At 42.5% G+C, this 21995-nt stretch overlaps 1 protein-coding gene across 4 annotated transcripts in view; it reads left to right on the forward strand.

Annotated features, from left to right (window-relative positions):
• LOC119647004 overlaps window positions 1–21995 on the forward strand; it is a 66289-nt gene that overhangs the window by 18316 nt on the left and 25978 nt on the right. For 2 of the 4 annotated variants that reach the window (XM_038047730.1, XM_038047732.1), the window contains exons 1-2: window positions 12626–12730; window positions 13733–14186. The exons of 1 other annotated variant lie outside the window; for it this stretch is intronic. In XM_038047730.1, coding sequence (XP_037903658.1) covers window positions 14106–14186 — 81 coding nt within the window. In that variant the 5' untranslated portion in view covers window positions 12626–12730; window positions 13733–14105. Of the gene's footprint in view, window positions 1–12625; window positions 12731–13732; window positions 14187–21995 lie in introns of those variants that run through there. One more of the 4 variants, XM_038047731.1, reaches the window with a different exon arrangement.

Raw genomic sequence — 21995 nt, forward strand, 5'->3', positions numbered from 1 at the left:
GTGGATTTTATTGATGATTTCGGGAGAAGTCACTTCTACGGGCCTTCCTGAACGTCGTTCGTGATTTACGACCACGCTTCAATTCATTTACCCAATTATAAACCGTTGCTAAGGCGGGGGCAGATGTGCCATGAACCGAGTCGAATTCATTTTTTATCTCATATGGAGTTAAGCCCTTTAAATGAAAATGTTTTATTACCAGCAGCAATTTTTTTTTTCAATTGATTATAAAAACACGTAAACTCAGAAGATGTGGACTGTGACTGCACTATATATCTAGTCGGGACTGGCGCTGACTAAAAACAGATGATTTAGGTCGATTCGCGCGTCATCCGTTGGTCATTCTAAGGACTTATTGAACTACCCTCGTATGCTTCATATTATATATTATACTACTACAAACTTTTATAACTCTGAGATAAACTTAAGGGGGGTTTTACTCAATTTTCCCAAAAATATGATAATATACTATTATTAACCCCCCCCCCCTCCCTAAATATCAACGTAGGAGGATATCACTCACTGCATGTGTGGTGGTCCACAGGTCCCACCTTCTCACCAAATTTCGCGTCAATCGGTATAGCCGTTTCTGAGAAAAGTGCCTGTGACAGACAGACACACAGACAGGTAGACAGACAGACATTAAACCGATTTTACAAACAAAACCTTAAAAAGGTTGGAAAAGAGCCAAAAACGTATACTTTTTCTGTATGAGTTCAAACTCGATCATAAAGTAGCGGAGGCGATCAGGAGGATTAACAGCGCATTTGAAGCTGATACGGTAAGCGAACGAACCATATGGCGGTGGTTCGAAAAATTCCGGTCAGGCGGCGTAAACCTTCAAAGTGAGCCACGTGGACATCCAGGACCATCGATTGATAACGACGAGCTGCGTGTGCTAGGCGAATCCGACACACGTCAGTCTGTGAGAGACATTGCAGAAAAACTGGGCGTATACTATTCGACAGTTTCCCGGCACTTACAACAACTTGGAAAGTGAAAAAGCTCGACAAATGGGTACCGCAAGCTCTTACGGAGCAAAACATGCCGCTTCGAATGGACATTTGCAGTTCTTTACTCTCCCGCAACAGAAGCAATCCCTTTTTGAACAGAATAGTGATATGTGATGAAAAGTGGATATTATACGACAATCGTCGCTGATCAGCGCAATGGCTAGATGCTGATGGGCCACCGAAGCCGAAACCGGTAATGGTGACTGTTTGGTGGTCTACAGATGGAGTTATCCACTATTCTTTTTGGCACCTGGAGAAACAATAAATGCACCCAGAACAACGGTTCAAACGTTGAACGAATTGCAGTATGAGACTCTGCCTCATCCATCATATTCACCGGACCTTTCGCCAACCGACTACCACTTTTTTAAGCATTTGGATCATTTTTTGGCGGAAAAACAATTTAGGAACGACGAGGCTGTCAAAATTGCCTTTGACGAATTTATCAACACCCGACAGTGGGACTTCTACGAAACTGGCATACATGCTCTTGGGGAGAAGTATTTTGAATCGACTGGCACCTATTTTCATGAAATAAATAAATTTTTGTACGCTTTTCAGTTGTTTTAAATTTCATTTGCAACAATCTAATAGTATATTATCAACTTTTGGAAATTGTCTAAACAACTCCCCTTAAATTCATCCTCGGTATACTAAATTTTTTTTTATAGCAGTTTAAGCTTATCAATGTCGAGCGAATTAACAGCATCCTAAGCCATACAAATAAGATGCTGACGTCATAGTTAACGAGAATAATTGACATTCGAGTGAAATATTAATATTCCATTCAAGAAGAATTAGATTCTTCTAATTCTTTTTTATATTTGATGTTGGTTAAATTCTTGGCATTTGCTAATAATATTAAACTTAGAATGTGAAGCGTATGAGGTTGACTATTATCAATACAGGGCTTTCCATCAATTGATTTATTTAAATCGTTTTCTAAAAACTAGAGGGCAACGGAATTTTTAACTATGTGGCACGGAGCTGTCATGCGCTTGTCGCTCCTCACATCTTGTTTTTCTTCTGCCTTTGTCCCGTTCACAAGGGGGATCGGTTCGTTCTGGTCGGTTTCGCCATTCAAATGCCTGATCTGGATGCAATTTCGAGGCTTTTAAATGCCTATCCAGCGAATCAAGTTACCGTTGTTTCGGCCGGCCTTTTGTCGCTTACCATTGACTTCAATGTTCAGAGCAATCTTGGTAAGTAAATTCTCGTTAACGCGAAATACGTGACCATACCATCCAAGACGTCTTCCTCGGAATTTCTCCACGATCGGTACAACTCCATATCGATCGCGGATATCCTCATTTCGGATGTGGTCAAAGCGTGTTACGTCACTAGTCCAATGCAACATTTTCGTCTCCATTATCCAACACGCTGTTTTTTATAGTCGGTAAACACTCAGAACTGTAGACAGCGACAGGACGGACGATATTGCGGGACATTTTAGATTTGAAACATTCGCTAATACGCTGATTGTAAATTCACGACGTCAGTTGTTTCCTGATATTGGCAACATGTTTCTTCCTTATCATTGCGTATATTGCGCTATACTATATATACCATGTTATATTGACGATTCGCCCTTCTTTCCTTGGTTGAGGTGCGGTGATTGCTAAGCCACGTTTCAAGATTCTGGGTACACTCGGAACAAGTGCTTTTACATCAAATGCCTAATCTTAGCGTCCTTTCGATTTCCGACTACCTGAATCACCAATAGCCTTGACTGCTTGAATTAACTATTCCACAATATTGTAGGTGGGCGAATTAGTATCCGCGATAATCTCCCGGTTTTTATGAACTTTGGATTATGTTCTAAACCTAGGCAGAGAGCGATTAGGTACGCGTAATGTGGCTATGTTCTTGAAAAGGCAAGCACATTCCCTTAGCGCTTTTTCCACTCCCTTAATCGACTCTGGTAGAAGATTTGTTCTTAGCTAGAAGACGTTCCTATTATTCCTGTTATATTCGTAGGTCGTATTACCTTTGTCTGCTTCGAGATAAAATACTGGTTTCTGATCAATTTTTTTGATGATTCGGTCTTCCTTATTTTGTCATCTGTAAAAACTTTTGACGATTTGTTAATTACAAAGTCTGGTATATTTTCTATTGGCTTGTTTTCTGTCGTATATTCTACGGTCGGGTTTTTGAGGAACTTCTCCTTAACCCGAATCTTGCAGTTAGAAACCAGCTCCCAGGTTAGGAGAGTGCACCTTGCGATAGCCGTCAAAAGCAACCCGACACCGGGTCCGCGTCTGCTACCACTTGGCTTTCCAAAGTACGAAAGGCCATTACCTCAAGTAGAAGGGGAGTACCCTCTAAATTCCCACCATCTTACTTCACTTACCCAGAATGTCCACTTTATGTCGTTGGAATTCCCGCTCAAGATGGAGAAAGCAAGCATTATGAGTACTCCTACTCTCGTTATCGCGGAGTTTTCGATAGCCAAAAGTCGTTGCCATGGAGTCAATCCCTATCCGAGGCTTAAAGTTCGAATATTCTGGTTTGTCTTTATTTCGGTTGGGAAGTCCTGTTTCAATGGTACTTCTCATGTGACCTTTCTGGCAGGGCTTCGTTAATTATGAGGAGCAACCCATGTCGAAAATGCGATTCCAAATTCTGTCCGCAGCGTGTAAAATTTGTGTGTACAGTCAACATGCTAGTATATAGGTTTCGTAACTTCAACAAAACTAGATTTTTTGTAGATTTCTGCAAATATGTTCATCTTCTCAGTAGCGGGACATTAATCAAGCACAGAACCTACTACAAGGTTGTTTGGATTCTGGCAGACCCGCGTAGGACATCTAATCAAATCATCGCAATCAGTAGTAGGGGAGTTGTCTCGTGAATGTTCGTATCAGAAGGGGATCTAACATCGACCTTAAAAGCGGGCACCATCTAATGGTCACATACTTTTGCTAAGGAATTGCGGCTGTGTCGTTTCACAGGGACAGAAAATGACCATGTCCTAAAATTCAATGCGGGCCGTCTCCGTGATACGACCGACGTCCAGGAATGGGAAAAGTTCCATTTTTCACAGACAACAGACATTTTGAAAACCCCAACCGTACTGTTCTGCCATCAAGAGTATCTTAATTTCTTGCATAGATGATATTGCCAGCTACATCCAAGAATGGCGTCACCAGACCTGGTTGATTACCGAGAAGCAGAACTGACCATAAATAACGACGACTTTGCCACCTGAAAATCGTCAATCCCAGAAGGATCTTAAAGAATGCTGTTGGGCATACGCCCATTACCCCGCTGATACACGCGCAAGCCAATCCTTGAAATTGTATGTAACTCCTTGGCTGTTGTGCTGCGTTCAGTCAGGTCTGCTCAGTTCACCGCTTCCTAGGTAATCACTGCCCTTACTATTGCAGTGTCTATCCAAAATGACATTTTCAAGGTGCATCCCTATTTTTTTCCTGCTATGTACCTGCAAATCAGAGCTCTTGAAGCTTCCCGATATATGTTTTAGACAGATCTCTTCCGGAGTAGTTTTTGGTATAGTGTGATTCCCAGCTATTTTTCCTCTCTTACTCGTTTCTCTTCCATACCATGCAATCTAATGGCTCTTAGGAAATCAAGCTTACGCTTTCGCTTTTGAAATCTTTGCCACACATGATGTCCTCACATTTGCCACTAGATATTAAGAAAATGTCGTTAACGTAACCCTGGACATGTATTCTTTTTATTAACTCTCCCAGTGGTTCGCCAACTACCATACTCCTCCTTAATGGTGATAATACCATATCTTCTAGATAAACTTGAGTATGGTTCATGAAAATGGAATTTGTATTTATCGGTACTTCTATTTACCAACTCTTCAACATTCTGTCCATCCAGAAGAGCAGGGAGTTTCCCACTCGCTTGCAGATCAGGGCGTCTCGTATCTCTGTGTGGGATGCGTTATCGAACGCTCGTTCGATGTTCAAAAACTAACACGGTGATATTTCATTTGTTTCTTAGGCATTCTGTACTATACAGTATCTATCAGTTGATACGGGGGCAATTTCGAAAGATCATCCTGTCCGGTAACCGTGTTGACATGGATGTAGGGAATTGCGCGTTACACCTTTAGTTCCATATAGTTGTCTATAACTTTCTCTACCGTTTCAATCACAAACAATGGCAGGCAAATCAGTGGTGGAGATCGTTTTTACTCACTTTCGGACTAAAGACCACTCTTGCCCACTTACAGGCCCATTGTATACATCCCAAGGCTATTCTGCCCCTTAGAGGCCCTAAGATTATTTCTAGGCCTCTCTGTATAGTAGTGCTCTTTTGCTAGTTTCCAATTCACATTTTCCTCCTTGTGACTGTTATTGGGATATCGGGTTGTTCTTGCCTTTCGCCGAGGGGGTAGGAAATGCGTTTTGAGAAGCAGATATTCCCCGTCATCTTGTCCTCGCTTCTCGGAGAATATTAAATCTTCCTTTGATCAAGAAATACTACCCTGTCTTTGGCTTCACCACTCTCTCCATAATCGCGTGGAAGCGCACAAGTTCCCCAGTCTTCATCGCTGCGGATTTTGGAAGGTAGAATGTCATCATATATATGTAGCCCCTGATATATCATCCCCAGCACATGTCGACAGTTCCGTCCCCTTCCACCCTACAATTTGGGGAATATAATTTTAAGCCAGTCCGCCGAGTCCTCCGACACCGCGAATATATAGTTAGGAGGTCCGCTGTGCCATAGCCCCCCGTTGTATGGTAACCCCAAGCTGAAGCAACCAGGTATCAGTGAAACTCCGTTCGAATAAGTCAGCTATTTTCGTCTGCGAACTATCCAATGGACATACTTCCCACCCTGGATTGGGGCATAACACACTGGATTGGGGGAAATGTTTTTTGACTTCTGAGGCTTGATCCGTAGTTTTTTGTTAAGTATGGCTATCGCTGACGGTACACACGGTAATGGAGGCCGGTATTTTCGATTTGGTTTATCTTCTATTCAAAAGTCTTACTGGTATAAAATGAAAATATTTTTAATTTAAGAAATATTGCGTCTTTGAGAAGCTATTGGCTGAAAAATATGGGGAAGACCTAGTGGTCCTAATTCAATGAAAAAAAGTTGTACCGCACTTTTTTACAGCTGCAAATAAAAAGTTAGGTTTTTATTGACTCAAAAAGCCAAAATACAAGGTCTCCGTTTGACTTCATTCAGTATCAGTAAAGTGGGAGCAAAAAGTTAGAGAAGGTAAAAATTTGGGTACCTCAACAGGCCCCAATCCGGCCTTTTGTTCGCCTCCTATCAATCAGTTCAATGTGTGCCATATCACCAACTGCAGGATTCTTAGTTAGGCATCCCATTTCATCATATTTAGAGAAAACTATAAAAGAATTGCACAAAAAATGCTTCTTGGTTAGCGGTTGGGAGATCTTACACTCTCACAGGAATTGATCACAACAACGACAGTCTCTTATTCGACCTGACCAATAAATTAACTCTGAAATTGAAAAAGGAAATTCACTTATTGGAGTACATTTTCCTATATCACAACCCATAAATGTTACGACTACTTCCCGTTTCCCTTAAAACAACTCAGCAGCATCTAAGACATAAGCCACCGCCTCTGTAACGCTCCGTCAGCACCCTTTTAAATTATCTTACAGAATGTCCAAAACAGTTTTTTCCGTACATCAAGATATTACAGTAAAGTCACGAACGAATGCAGTTGCATTCACGATAGATGCATTCCTGATGCTAAGAAGCAGGAGAGCTTCGCTGATGTTATTGGTAGACAATGAATACCAGCCAATGGCAGGATTATTGGTGTTCGTGCAGCGCTACCCTCGGTCCCGTTTATTTTCCCGACGTTCATGATGCTTATTTATTCTTCCAGCATGTTGGAAATTCAGGGATGTTTCGGGAGAAAAGCTCTAAATTTCAAGCTTTTCAGTGTATGTTATTAGGGAGTAAATGGGATGATGTTTGATGTCAAATAAGGACTCGATTTTTGTAATACCATAAAATTGCTTGTTTATTTCGTAATATGTGCGAGTACTAAATAGAAAGGTTGGTTATATTGGAAGAAAAGAAGTTGCCAATTTGTTTTAATAACTTTAAAAATTCCGAGTTATATCTTCTAAACTGAGGAACAGAATATTAAGTAAGTTAGTGTTTTGAAGGACCGCAACCTTCTTAACATTTCTTATTTTCAAAAGTCGATAAACTATTCCGTAGCCTACGTAAGGACGAAATCTATGAGCGATACTACGACCGTTTGGTTGTGGATAAAATCCGACTCAACAGGTTGCGGTGGGCGAGTCACCTAATTCGTATGGATAAGGATGATCCAGACCAAAAGGTCTATAAGGGCAATTTCTATGGTAGAAAAAGAAGAAGCAAACCCTGCCTGAGCTGGAGCGATGGCGTAGGTGAGGATGCCTGACAGCTTTTAAGAATATCGAATTAGTGGACCCCGGCGCAAAACCGGGGTGTCTGGAGTTCCTTACTAAGGCAGACTTAGACGGAATACCGGATGTTGCGTCGTTGATGATGATGAACTATAGTTAGCGCTTGCTTTCAGCATCTATGCTTACAACCACTTGATATTTCCTATCACTACTTACCTCCTCTATTCTTCAGTCGAAATTAAGAGTCAATTATACTCCGTTCAAAAAATTTGGACTTAGTTTCAAAGAGAGCTAGCATTTGCCATTAAAGGACTAATTCCAGGCCGTTCCTATCAAAAACTTATGAAGCCATTTTTCCAGGGTAATTGAGATAAAATCCGGCCCTCGAGATGAAAATAACGCGAGACCCCCTTTACACCCTTTCAAAGTTTTATTTAAAACAAGGTCCTTAATAGCTGCTTAGCTGTCAGTTAGAATAAGGCATGGATCATATCCCAGTCGACGACAAACTTCTAGTGTCGTCAATCGTCAATTGTCGCTTGCAGTACAATGGCGAATCCTTCTCCCAGTCACCGTACGACTCGGCTGCACTGTGTATCTGATAAACCTCTCACCTCGACTCCGCAGACTATCCTTGATCTGTAGGTGAAGAATAATAATAATCTTTGGCGAAGCAATACAATTGGATCAGACCTTTGAACTGTATTAGAACACTTTATTCAAGACCGTAACGATTCACTACAGTACACTGTAAGAGGCAGTGGAGCTATGCACTCGAGATTATTACCCTGATTTGATTCAGGTACTTCGCTATGACAGTCAAGCGCTCTAACCACTTGAGCCATCCGGGCACACGGCATAAATAAAGAATACTGTGTCATAATCTTGCAAGGTGCTTCATCTGGGATATTACTGTAGCTCTAGGGTTTCGCTGTCCCACATCCGGACTAACGTAACTTTATTATTCGAGAGGATTTCCTAGTACAGAGAAGACGACCCCAACCTCACAGAGACGACCTCAACATCTTCTCAAAAAGATAGCATAGCCGACCTCGATTACTTATTGGGTCAAATGCCTCATTTCCATTTTCATCAGCCTATGACCAGTAGGTAAAGCACTAGGGTATCGTTCAAGAGGTTGTGGTTTAAATCTCACTGGGGGGTGGGATTTATGTACTCAGCTGTGAATGAGTCTTCTTATTCTACTCTTTCTTCAGCCTTTGCCCCGTTCACAAGCGGGGTCGGCTCGTCGTGATCGGTTTCGTCATTTGACTCTATCGAATACCTGATCTGGGTGCAATCTCGACGCTTTTAAATCCCCATCCTGCGTATCAAGCCACCGTTGTTTAGGATGTTCAGACTAATCTTGGCGAGTGAATTCTCGTTAACACGAATTTCGTAACCATACCATCGAAGACGCCTCTCTCGCAACTTTTCCGCGATCGGTGCAACCCCATAACGATCGCGGATATCCTCATTTCGGATGTGATAAAAACGTGTGACGCCACTAGTCCAACGTAACATCTTCGTCTCCATTACCGCAAGACGCCGTTCATTGTCTTTTATAGTTGGCCAACACTCAGAACCATAGAGAGCGGCAGGACGGACAACATTGCGGTAAATTTTAGATTTGAGACGTTCGTTAATACGTCGATTGCAAAGAACACCAGTTGAGGAACGCCACTTCATCCAGGTTGCATTAATGCGTGAAATAATTTCATAGCACAGTTCTCCATTGGCTGATAGCGTTGCCCCGAGGTATTTAAGTCGCCCAGTTCTGGGCAGATCACTGCCGCTGACAGTGATTATGCCTGCTTCATGGGGATCTGCCGTCAAAAATGCAGTTTTGTTTAGATTCAATCTGAGACCGTGTTGCATGAAGCGATCATTCCATTTTTGGACAAGTTGCTCGAGATCATTTTTGCTATCAGATGCTAAGAAATTACATCTACATAAAGCAGTATGTAGGGCGCTGGACGTTGAATATCCCGTTTGACGGTATCCATAACAAGAACAAAGAGGAGTGGTGAAAAGCCGCTTCCTTGACAAACACCAACAGAAACACGAAACGGTTTTCATACACCCGCCACCCTCCAAACTTTACTTTTCGGATTGTCGTAGAGCAATTGAACCCAGTGCACGAGTTCTTTTGGCACTAAGTATTGTCGTAAGGCATATCAGATGAGTTCGTGTGGCAATTTTTCTTACGGTCTTTCTCCATGAGCAACCGCGCAGCGTATATTGCGTCAGTAGTTCTGCAGTTTTTGACAAATCCAGCTTGATTCACGGTTATTTCAACGATTTCGCGAATACGGTTGTCAAGAATGCTTTCAAAAATCTTCATGGTATGGGAAAGTAACCGGATCGGACGGTAATTTGAACATTCTGCTGGGCTACCTTTCTTTTTCCATATTGGAACAGTGGTACTTTCTTGCCAGTCAGATGGTGTTCTTCCTTCCTGAACAACCCGGTTAAAGAATTCACTGAGCCACAGTATTGGTTCCCAGCTCTTCGCTTTCCAGAGCTCAGATGCGATGTCGTCAGGTCCTGTTGCTTTCCCCGATTTCATTTGTTTTATTGCCTCCTCGACTTCAGTTGCGCTGACTGGTGGAAATGCTCCAAATGTCGGCAATGATTGTGGAAGTGGAGGATGAGCAAATTGTTCAGTTGAAATCTGCTCGAAGTATTCTCGCCATCTACCAGTCGCGACTCGGCCGTTGGTAAGAAAAATACCGTTTTTGTCATTAACGCAGCAAAAGCGTTCGATATCCTGTGTGCGTTCGCTTCGGCTTTTGGTTGATACAGATCTTTCTCGCCATCCCGAGTGTCCAGTATATCGTAAAGATTTTTGAAATGGTCCTCTTGGGTGACAGCGACCGCTTTCTTTGCTTCCCGGTTGGCATTCTTATAATTTTGCTAATTGGCTAGCGTTTTATCGTCTAGAAACTTGTGGTAGAGGTGTTCCTTTTCACAGGCCTTCATTTGGACATCGTCATTTCAAGGTGACTCCGAGGGCTTCAGAGGCCGCTTGTGGATCGTGTCTTTCATTTGGTTCCACGATTCTTTCACATTTGTAATGGTTGGTAATCGCGTAAGTGAGACCGTTTCTTCTTTATTCTCACGAAATCGCCAGCATTTAATACGCGGCGGGCCAATGCGATCCTCACGTTGTTTTATCGATGGCTTAATTCGCAGGACAGCAATCAATGGCCGATGTTGAGGTGCAATGGTCTCATAAGCTTTACAATCAGTGACGTTGGTAAAATGTCGGGGTCTTATGAGAATATAGTCGATTTGTGTTTTACTGTTCCCACTATAAAAAGTAGGAAGATGAGACAATCGTTTGATGAACCATATATTCATATGTACAAGGTCATGGGTGTCAACAAAATCGATTATATGCTCGCCACCCTCATTGCGTGCCCTAAACCTCTTTTCTCCATGACACCTGTTACCGTCTGCCTGACATGACCACATAACCATTAAAGTCGCCGGCATTGATGATATAGTCGTCAGCAGGCACATGACAAGTCTTTTCATCGAGAAGTTACCAGAAGGCATCTTTCTCGGCATCAGGTCGACCTTTCTGTGGTGCGTGCGCGGTGGAGAAGTGAATAGTACGATCAGCTGATATAATGGTGAGCTTCATCAGTCGATCATCAAATCGTTCGACTTCTTTAATAGCATCACGGAAACCTTCTGAGATGGCAGTGTCAACACCGTATTTAGTGTGTGGGCTACCAAAATAGAGAAGTTTATAGCCATTTTTACCGCGTTCGCATTCAATGTCGCAGCTTTTGGCACCAGACCATCGGGTTTCTTGCAGAGCGCAGATATCAATCCGCCTTTTCCAAAGGGCTCTTGCGAGTTCCTCGATCTTTCCAGTTAGAGTGCCAACATTTAGCGTGCAGACACGTATTTGTTTTGTTCGGGCTAATTTACTTACGTTCTGATGCCATACATTCGTAAAGAACCCGTGCCCATTTCTCGACAGGACCAGGGCCCATCCTGCCGCGTCGACTGAGGTGGACGCCCTAGCATTTTTCCGAGGCTTGTTACTCGACCCGATCGTCTTGTTTGTAACGACATTGGATGCATTTTCTTGGACAGCCTGTCGCGGGACCTGTCACCAAGAGAGATCAGGTAGGATTTAGCATAGTGTAATAACTCCAACTACATTTTATTTATCTCTTTCCCTGATCTCTGCATTTTATTTTTGTTTTTCTGAGGATAGTACAAAGTATGTTGCCTCAAACCCTCTTTCTTTACCTGGGCTTGGGACCAGCATACTATGTTAATAACATGGCGGAGATCAGATTTTTGGTGGTGATATGCTCCAACTGCAGCGAGTAGCATCACTTCCACTAAAGGAAATCCTGCGATACATGAACGAATCCGGAATATTCCATTAGACAGGGGAATCAAGTACAATGGACCACTATGGCTTTGCCTCTACCCCACCTCAAACACACACTCGACTGTGGTCTAAAATTGAAAGATGTTGACACCCTATCTGCAAATCATGGCCCTAGAGACAAATAAGGCGCTTGATTTCCTCAGATCTACGATCAGGTTACACACCATCGTAATAAGTAGAAGGATACAGGTCTACTCCCTTGAAATCAATAAATCCATCTTCAATTTCAAAGAAATGAAAAGTTTAATCAATTTATAGTCGTATATGGTCCGCTTGAGTTTATCCTCCAAGTTATCCACTTTGGACGTTCTTACATTGCACTTGCTGCTTGTTATGATCCAGGAGTTATCGAGTGATGCTGCATCTCAAATCTCATTACCAATCAGGGCTAACCAAAACTGTGTGCCTGGCGAAATTTTCCACCTTACATAAAACCGAAGCTTTTCAACGAAAAAAGCTCACGAAACTGCACTCTCACTGCAACAGCTTCTTGCAAGGATACAATCGAAAGGGAATTTCCATTTTCCACGTAGAGCCGCACACGATGATTGTCGCTGCATTCGTGTACATCCTCTACGTCCTCTCGGCATATATCCTAGCTCCTTTTTGGCTTGCTTATACCCCAGTATGGGTGCATAGGAATTGCATATTTCCACTGCAAGGACTACTACACGGTTGTCGGTTATTTCTGTCATAGTATTCGTAACGTATCCTGGCATCGTATCTGGAGCACTGAGAGAAATATCCCTACGAAACGAGGTCAAACGATAGTGCACCGATTTGTACCGATTTTGTCTATCGGTCAGGAGGGCACTGCACTTTGTGATTTTCATTTGGACTGAAAAGAACGTATTTTTCGTATTTTTTGAAAGGAATAGAATTAATTATGTGAAAGTTTTTAGATTTCGACTAAATAAAAGATTGATTTTAACGTAAAAATAAGTGATTGTACTATATCTCGCAGAACAGTAAACTTCGAAAAGTTTTTATACGTTTTTTTCTCGAATTATAACACGAATCGATTTCGTCTTTTTTACAAGGAATAATGTTTAATATTGTGCTCGTACTCGAAACGGGCAAACGGATAACAACCCGAAAGTTACTATTTTCTAAATATGGTTTTCACTAGGATTGCAACAAACGCCGTGACTTTTTCGGACACTAGCTAGGAAATCGCTTCTCAAACGGTGCAAATAATAAAAAAAAATTATCAAATTGAAATAACAACAGAACGCTGGTCGTCCTTATACTAAAAAACAATAATTTTTTAAACATAACACGCGAGTTTTTAACCAAAGTGTTGCGTGAAAAGTGCTGCAGATATACGATATTTATATTATAGTATCTCGAAATAGTAATAAAACTTCAGATAATAACTAAATCTAAGGCTGGAAAATACAACCGCCCTAAAAGAATTTTTCTGAATTGTTTTTTTTTTTTTAAAAAAAAAGGAAGAAAATACGATTTTTACTATTTAACGCGATAATAAAATGACTGGGGCAAGGAAACTCGTGGAAATCATAATATAAATCGAGGTCTTTACTCTATTGGTACTCGTACTTTACTATACGACTTTGTGCTGCTGTTATCCTTGAGATTTCCGAAAACTAGGGCATACGGATCCGTGCACACATGTCTACATAAAATACATAGAAAAACGATCTATTGTCTAATGAACATGAAATTGTTTTGTATATTATACGAATTAAACGCTAAACTTTAGTAGATTTATAAATTAATTAAAATTAAAATAAAACGGTAACAGGGCGGATAAGAAATACGTATCTATGAAAATTTCACTGCCCAGATTCCAAGTGACGACTATAGTCTGGTTTCAACTGAAACAAATGGTTTAAATGCAATAATTGCATAAAAAACAATGCAATCCTCGGTGTCGATTTACAGTGACTTTAAAGATATTTTTTATATTTTAGATCACCTCAACTTGCAATAGAATTTGATAATAAAAAAGGACGTTGTGATATTTGTTTAGTACTTTTTAAAATTCTGAACTATTTACTTGAAATGTGCGAATTTTTTTTTTTATCTTTTTCTAAATAATTGAAATCTAAAGCTTTGAACCGTGAGTGAAATAGAAAGTGCATGGCGCAAATAATAGATACAATGACATCCTGGAGTGTTATTGCCTTAACCGAAACCCATAGTAAAATTGTGCTAAAATTTATTCACTAACATAAAATCAATAAGCTCAGTCACTGCCGTAACGTAACCGTAACTATCACACTCATAAATTTAATAGTAAATTTACCAAAAAAGCAAAAAATTATAATTAATAATAGAAATAAAATGTGGTCAGCAGCGCTGTGCACGTTAGGCGTGACGAAACCCATTTGCAGTTGCCTGAACTTTCGCCAAGGAGCGGCTGCGGTAAAACCAATTTTTAGTTAATCAAAATTCAATAAATTCTTGTGTTCGTCCTTTCTAAATTCTATCGCTTTTCCTCGCTTTTCTTTTCCAATTTTCCAGCTGAAAATTAGTTTTGGCTTGTGTACACGTAGTTTCTGTAGCTTTTCCGAAGGCTCACTTTTCGAAATGCTCGAAGATCACTCAAGCGTGGCTGGTCGTAATGAAATGTTCGAAAGTGTGGCCTTGCCTAGGGATTTGATTGTGTGTGCGCTGTTGATTTTATTTTTATTTTACTTACAACTTGTTAAAGTCCTGATTGTGTCCTAGATTTTCCTGGCATCCCCTCATCCCTGGCCGTGCCTCGTCGCGGAATCAAGTGAAAGTTTAGTCGGTCACTAGGACCAGCTCTGACTGATGATGAGGAGGCACCAGGACTGGCACTGCATTGTGCACTGTGCGCTTTGATGTGCAAGTCGATTGGCTGCACCACCTAGTTATGCATAGACGTACTCCAGCTTACACACACGCACACCATGCAGGGGGTGGAAGTTTATGTACATCAATAAAAATTCACGAACCGACCTAGAGAGCTAACGAGTGCACTTTAATAATGAACGCCTGCCATTTTTTAATTACCACCCCTGCACAGTGTAAACTGGCTATTGATTATGTTACTTCGATTTATCCTTGCCTAAACGTTTTCACTTTTTTATCTGAACAAGAAAATCCTTTTAGTTCAAGGTCAATTTTCTGTGTTAAAAGGATGAAATGCATTTTATCTATTCTGTGCAGTGCCACTCATTCAATTTGCTATGACTTTGACTCAGAAGCGACACAATTGACTTTTTAAGTGAATCCTGCTTCAACCCCTCAGGGTTGCAGCTCCTTCTGTAAATCAATTTATGCTGGCGAAGCTTTGTAGAATGCATTTATCATTTGATTTGTCTTTATTTGATCATATTCAAGGAAAAAATTATATAATTTTGTTATTGCATTTCCTTAGCAAAGCACAGACCTAAATGATGTCCTGCTATAGTTTTAAGGCTGTTAGTGCTTCCGCTTTCAGACTTAGACCAATATCAGATCTTAATTTGAATTCAATCGTCTTTTCCGCGGATGGTTTTCAAAGAGTGTCGATATGTTTGACAGGGAAAAGATCCCACTCAGACCGCGGTTAATCAAAAGGACCCAGTAGCCCCTGCTTAACCAAGATTTTTTATAAATGCAAAATGTCCGTTAAGAATTGAAAAGTTAAGGCTCCTCCACTGTGTTAACTTTATTCGTTTTGATTAAAGGATAACCCCTCTGGTAATAGCCTAACTTGCGGATACCACAAATGCAACCAGTTCAGCCGCTTTATTCAATCGAACAATCGTGTTCCCCATGCAGTTTCGCCGTTTCCTGTCGGTCTGCTAGAATCCTTTATATGGTTGCTTTTCACCCGTTCGTGCGTCAACCACACCCACGCACCATCGCTCGCGGTTACCTGAAATGCGCTCCGGCTCCCCCCACGCCGAACCACTCGTCGACCATCTTTGGAGAGTGGATTCCACTGTATGGAATAGCCTGCAATGCAATTGTCGCCCCTCCTTAATGTGTGACCTATCCACTACCGCTTCCGTCTTCCTAGCATGTCGCATGCAAGTGCCACGCCTGTGGGCTGGCCAAGTTCTTCGTTTGAAATAGTGTCAGGCGAATATACTCCGGTAATACGATGCAGACAGGTATTGACGAAACTTTGGAGCTTTTGAGTAACAGTGCAATTCACTTTCCATGTGCTCCTCCCATATAGCAACACAGAAAGAACACTAGCACAGAACAATACCAACTTCATCTTACTGTTGAGATAATTACATTTCGACAGGGCAGCGAAAGCTAATCTAGCACATTTAATGCATCGAACATCAAGTTCAGTGCCGCCGTCGACTGAAACCAGGGGTACTGACAGAAAGGACTGCTTCGGCTCGTCCATTAAGGGCTGGGTCCCAATTGGGTTGGTTCCCACTTGAAAAAGTAGAGAATGTGAGTTTAGGCTCAGGTTCTCCAGCGATGTTCTCAGGGGTGCCCCTTCGCTCAGCGTTGGATCGCCATGATCGAAATACTATTGTTTTGTGCTTTAGGTTTTTAATTTTTTCATAGTTGGCTGTATGGCCTTTATATTACCGGGGAAAATAAGTCGATCTCGGCATAGCACCTTTCTGTCGAAATAATAATAATCGTTGGCGCAACAATCTATATTGGATCAAGGCCTTGAAGTGTGTTAGAGCACTTCATTCAAGACCGTAACGGTACACTATAATACACTGTAGGAGGCAATGTGGTCAGCATTGGGTTCGTCATCATCATCAACGGCGTAACAACCAGTATCCCGTCTACGCCTGCCTTAATAGTTAAGTCCAAACACCCCGGTTTTGCGCCGAACTCCACCAATTCGATATCCCTAAAAGCTGTCTGGCGTCCTGACCTACGCCATCGCTCCATCTCAGACAGAGTCTATCTCGTATTCTTTTTCTACCATAGAACCTACTCCGAGCACATGGTTTACTGGATGGCCGTTATAATACATGGTGTAGCGACTCTTCTCTAGGAAGCCGGTCCTTGTCCAACCGGTCCCTGTCCCTGTTCGTTGCCGGGTTTGTCGTTGTAAAATCCCTCCAGTCCCAGGCTCCTTTTCTGACTCCGTAACAAGTTTTTTCCGTATAGGGTTGTCAGCCCTACCCAACCCCCAACCTGGAGGTCCAGTTGGTACAATTTGTCCCGTTTTTAGGTGCGGGAGAATCGCCTTCATCCTTCTCCGTCTGCAGCTTTTCGTTAAGAATCAGCTCCCAGCGGTCACCACGTGGAGGTGGAGATAGGGTTTGGTAGTAGAGCTGTTGATGTTGGTTCAGCAGGCGTTTCCCAGATTTTATGCTCCATCGTGGGTACTAATCCACGTTTCGGCCTGGAACCTATACTACCCTTTGACCGCTGGAGCACATCCACACCAAAAATCTGATGTCCAATGTGTCCATAGGCGAAGTGCCCCACAGAGAAAATATTCTGTGGATCCCTCTTCCTTATTACAGGATAGACTCATCATTTGCCCAGCTAGTGAATCATGACCTGTGAGAATGCCCACAATACTTCTTCAAATCTTCCTGCCTTTCGACAGAATATACTTTGGAGTATATTTGTTTGGTCCTGACAGGAAAAGTTGGTGTGTTTAGCAGTTTTTGATGGCAGCATTAGCCAAAGCTATTGAGACCCCAATTGCTGGTTCCGGTCCGGATTTGTGGGAAATTGAACCCTTTTTGTTCAAGCATCGGAGATTTAATTTCCCTCTACAATACAGTGACCGAGTACCTAGAGTAGTTCTACCGTGTTGAAACTAGAAGCAGAGCTATTATTTATGTGATTAAAGCGGTGCTCAACGCTTTCAATACAGCTTCACTATCCGTGCAGATTGCGGTTCGCCTGCCCTTCAACAGTTTGTCAATCATCCAGGTTGCTACCTTTAGGGTCGCATGCTACTTCGCAAGTTTCTGCCGTCCATTGTATCTTGTGTATACGTCTTGCACTTGCCCTTCTCACCTGTAAGAAGAATTGTTTGACAGTTTGTCTGAACTCCTCATTGTCAGACTCCGTTCCCTCCCCTTCTTTCTTGGCGGAGATTTTAACCTCCCCATGTTCCACAGGCCTAATCATCCTAGCCTTCCAATTCCTTCCAACAACCTCTCCCCCTTCTACTTTCTTCCTTTATCAACACTTGCTCTGCCCTGAATTCCTTGGACTGCACACTCGATCTCTTCCTTTCTAACCTCCCCAAACGCCATCTCTCTTTATTTCCTTGCACATCTCCGTATGTCAAAACTGACGCTCACCACCTCGCGCTTGAATTTGAAGCGGAGCTCCCTCGATCAAATTCCAAAACCGCGCATAAATCTACTAAGTTCAATTTCCACAAAGCCAATTTTGACAGTCTGAACTCAGCTTTAGCGTCTTTCAACTGGGTACATTATTAAGCAACTCAACGTGTGATCAAGCTCTAAGCACCTTCTACAATATCCAATCTCCTCTTCTGGTATGTCCCCTCTTGTCTACTTTCGCACGCAACTTGGTTCACAACGGAAATTCTTAACAACATTCGCCTGAAACATGCACTGCGGAAGAAGTTTCGGGCTTTTATGATTGACCGGCCTAGCTCACTTTAAGGCTATGCGCTCCACTGTGAAGTCAATGATTAAAAAAACGCAGATGCGTCGGACAACATCTAGTTCTGTGCCGCCGTCGACTAAAACCAGGGATACTAACAGAAGGAGACTGCTTCGGCTCGTCCGTTAAGGGCTGGGTCGCAATTGGATTGATTCTTAGTTTAGGCTCATGTTCTCCAGTGATGACCCTCAGGGTTGTCCCTTAACCAAACGTTAGATCGCCATGATCGAAATGCTGTTGTTTTGTTTTACGCTCTAGGTTTTTAATTTTTTCATAATTGGCTGCCGTGGCCTTTATTTTGCCGGGGAAAATAAGTCGATCTCGGCATAGCACCTTTTTGCCGAGATAAGGTTAAGTGAAACTGGGAGTCGCGTCGTGTCCAGAGTTCACCGTTCACGGCCACATCTTAGCGCCTCCGCACAATAGTCACACCTTCCCTTGAAGTTTTGATTACTTCTTAGCTTCAGGTGTCACTTCTGGTTTCCGTAACTGATGAGGGAAAGATCGGTAATATCAGGAACGTGGTATTAAAAGAGATTGGAAACATGGATCACCAAAGGCCAAATAGCTGCTTCCGATAAAGGAAAGTGACGCTTGGGTGTGTGTGTTTGAGGTAGAGGAGAAGCAAAGCTTCCGAGCACTCAGACTTTAGTGGTCCATTGTACTCGATTCCCCCGTCTAATGGAATATGCCGGATTCGTTTATGTATCGTAGGATTCCCGTTAGTTGATGTGATGCTACCCGCTGCAGTTGGAGCACATCAACACCAAAAATCGGATGTCTGGTGCGTCCATAGCCGCGGCACTCACATAGAAAATATTCCGTGGATTCCGCTTCTCATTACAGGATGGACACGTATCATCTTGGATAATTCCTAGTCTAAACATATGCCAAGCTAGCGAATTATGGCCAGTTAGATTGCTTACAGTACTTCTGCAAGTTTTCCTGCTTTTCGACAGCATAAACTTTGTAATATGTTTGTGTGGTTCTGACAGAAAAAGTTTGATGTGCCTAGGAGCATTAACGCTTCACCACCATTCTGGGAAGCTTGTTCCCACCTTTTGAGAGCAGCATCAGCCAATGCTACTGACTCCCCAATTGCTGGTTCGGGTCCGGGCATAGGAGATGTTGAAGCCTCTTTGGCTTAGGCATCTGAAATTTCATTTCCCTCTACACAACAATGGCCGGGTACCCAGGGTAATTCCACCGTATTGAATCTAGAAACGGAGTTCAATCAGTTTCTATATTCCTGAACGATTTTTGAAGTGATCAAAGTACTACTCAACGCCGTCAATGCAGCTTGACTATAGCTACAGATTCCGAAGCGCCTGTCCTTCAACCGCTTGTCAATCATCCAGATTGCCGCGCTTAGGATCGCATACACTTCAACCTGAAAGACCGTTGTATATTGTCCCAATAGAAAAGTCCACTTCTCGCTTTTATTCGAGAGGTAGACTCCTACTCCAGAACCGTTTTCTGTTTTTGAGCCATCGATGTTGAATACGTCAATATATATTGACACGCATTCTTCTGGTTCATCCCAGTTTTCTTTTCGTTTCAAGATAACATCATATCTTCTATCAAACAGATGTATGGGGATCCAAGAATCGGAAGGCATTGCGAAAACTAGATTCAGTTTTCCAATGGCTCTTCCAATGCTCTGTGTCCCCATGAACATTGTTTCCTCATAGATCTAATCGAATCAGTCTATGAACTGCTCTCATTGCAGCGCTCTAAATAAGCATATCCAAGGTGATACCCAGACACACAGTTCTTTGCAGTGTGGCTAGTTTACAGCGAAAACTATTCTGTTTCACCTTAACCCACCACACTACGGATGCATAAACGAACATCGGCCTAATGATAGCAACATATATCCACATTATTACCTGAGGCCTGTGTCCCCATGTCGAGACAAAAGTCCACCTACACAGCCCATAAACAGTGAGAGCTCGTTTCGTCGTTATCTCTACATGTTTGTTGCAAAGAAGCTTCTTGTCTAGAATAACTCCCAGATATTTCAATTTGGAGAGTTGAAGGGTTGTACCCCTCATCTCTGGAAGGCAAAGACCATTTAGTTTCCTCCTTTTTGTAAATAATACCATTGTGGTTTTATTTAAATTTACTGAAAGTCTATGCCTGAGACACCAACTGTCAATCAAATCATCATTCCGAGATCTCGACCAACAGCCAACACAGCCACGTCATCTGCATAAGCTTGAACGTGCATTGGCAGATTTTGCAGTTTGCATAGTAGTGAGCTGATCAGCATACTCCACAAAAGTGGCGAAAGCACACCTCCTTGGGGGCAGCCCTTCGTTGCTTCTGCAGTCAGGTAGCGATCGACACCCACCTCAGCGCACAGCAATCTCTGCGTTAGCATAGCATAGATCCACTTTATTAGTATAAGATAATTTTCTCCTATACACCTCAACATTAAGAGCTTTTGTCCAAACGGGTGCTGCACACAGTAAAATGGATGAACACACTCTTGATAGCAGCAGCTTCCTCGGTGGTTTGGTTTCCTCAATATTGGGCATCATGCCAGTGAACGCAGCCACAACTTTCGTTGCTTTCTCGCCCGCATAGCTCAAGTGTTCGTTGAAGAGCAATCGATGATCCAGCATAACGCCGAGATATTTAATGAAAGGTTTGGACTCTATCACATGCTGTCCCACACGAAACTGTAGATTTTCTTTCAATTTACGGCTGCTGACCAGTACAGCCTTAGTTGTGTCCCACTAAATCTAATCCATGTGACACCCACCAATCCTTGATTAGCCTAACCGATATCTCACATGTTCAGATAACATCCTCCAGGTGTTTGTTCACTACAACAATTGCGATGTCCTCAGCACAGCCAATAAGGATAGCTTGTCGCGGAAGTTTGATGCGCAGCACATGGTTGGACATCATGTTCCAGAGTAGTGGGCCCAGCACGGATCCTTGAGGCACTCCGCCGGTTATCAAATATTCAACTGGGCCTTTCTATTCACGAAATAATTCCTGATGATTAGCTGAATATGCGAGGGAACATTCAGCTGGTTTAAGGATCTTATTATATGCTGCCATTGCACTAGTTGAAAGCATTCCTCACGTCGAGGGTGATGATGGCAAAGTATTTTTTGATACCACACTGCCACCTTATACCTGCAATTGCTTCCTCTGCCACCGTTGATCGGCCGGCGCGAAAACCATAGTGTTGCGTGGACATGCCTCCTGCTTCTTCTACAATTGGGAGCAGCCTGTTGCTTTTGATACGCTCCAGCATCTTCCCTATGCTTTCCAGCAAACAAATGTGGGGGGGGGGCATAAGACAGTGCTTTACCACTCTTTGGTAACAGCGCCAGCATTTGCCTTTCCCACTGAGTCGGGAAGGCGCCAAACAAGTATTAAAAGTGGAAACGAACCACTTTTGGTCTTGCTTTTATCGCCACCTTCAAAGTCACGTTCGGTGTTCCGTCCAGCCCGGATGGTTTTTGGCCCATACCTTTTCGCAGGCATTGGTAAGCTCATCCTCTGTTATACTTAGGATATCCGTTGTGGGACGCTCTCTTTCCACCATAATAGTTCATGTGCTTTGCTGTGGGAATGGAGTGGTCACTTTATCTGCGGGCCCCTACTTCCTTTCAACTTAAC

This window comes from Hermetia illucens, chromosome 1 (genome assembly GCF_905115235.1).
Source record: "Hermetia illucens chromosome 1, iHerIll2.2.curated.20191125, whole genome shotgun sequence".
Classification (NCBI taxonomy): domain Eukaryota; kingdom Metazoa; phylum Arthropoda; class Insecta; order Diptera; family Stratiomyidae; genus Hermetia; species Hermetia illucens.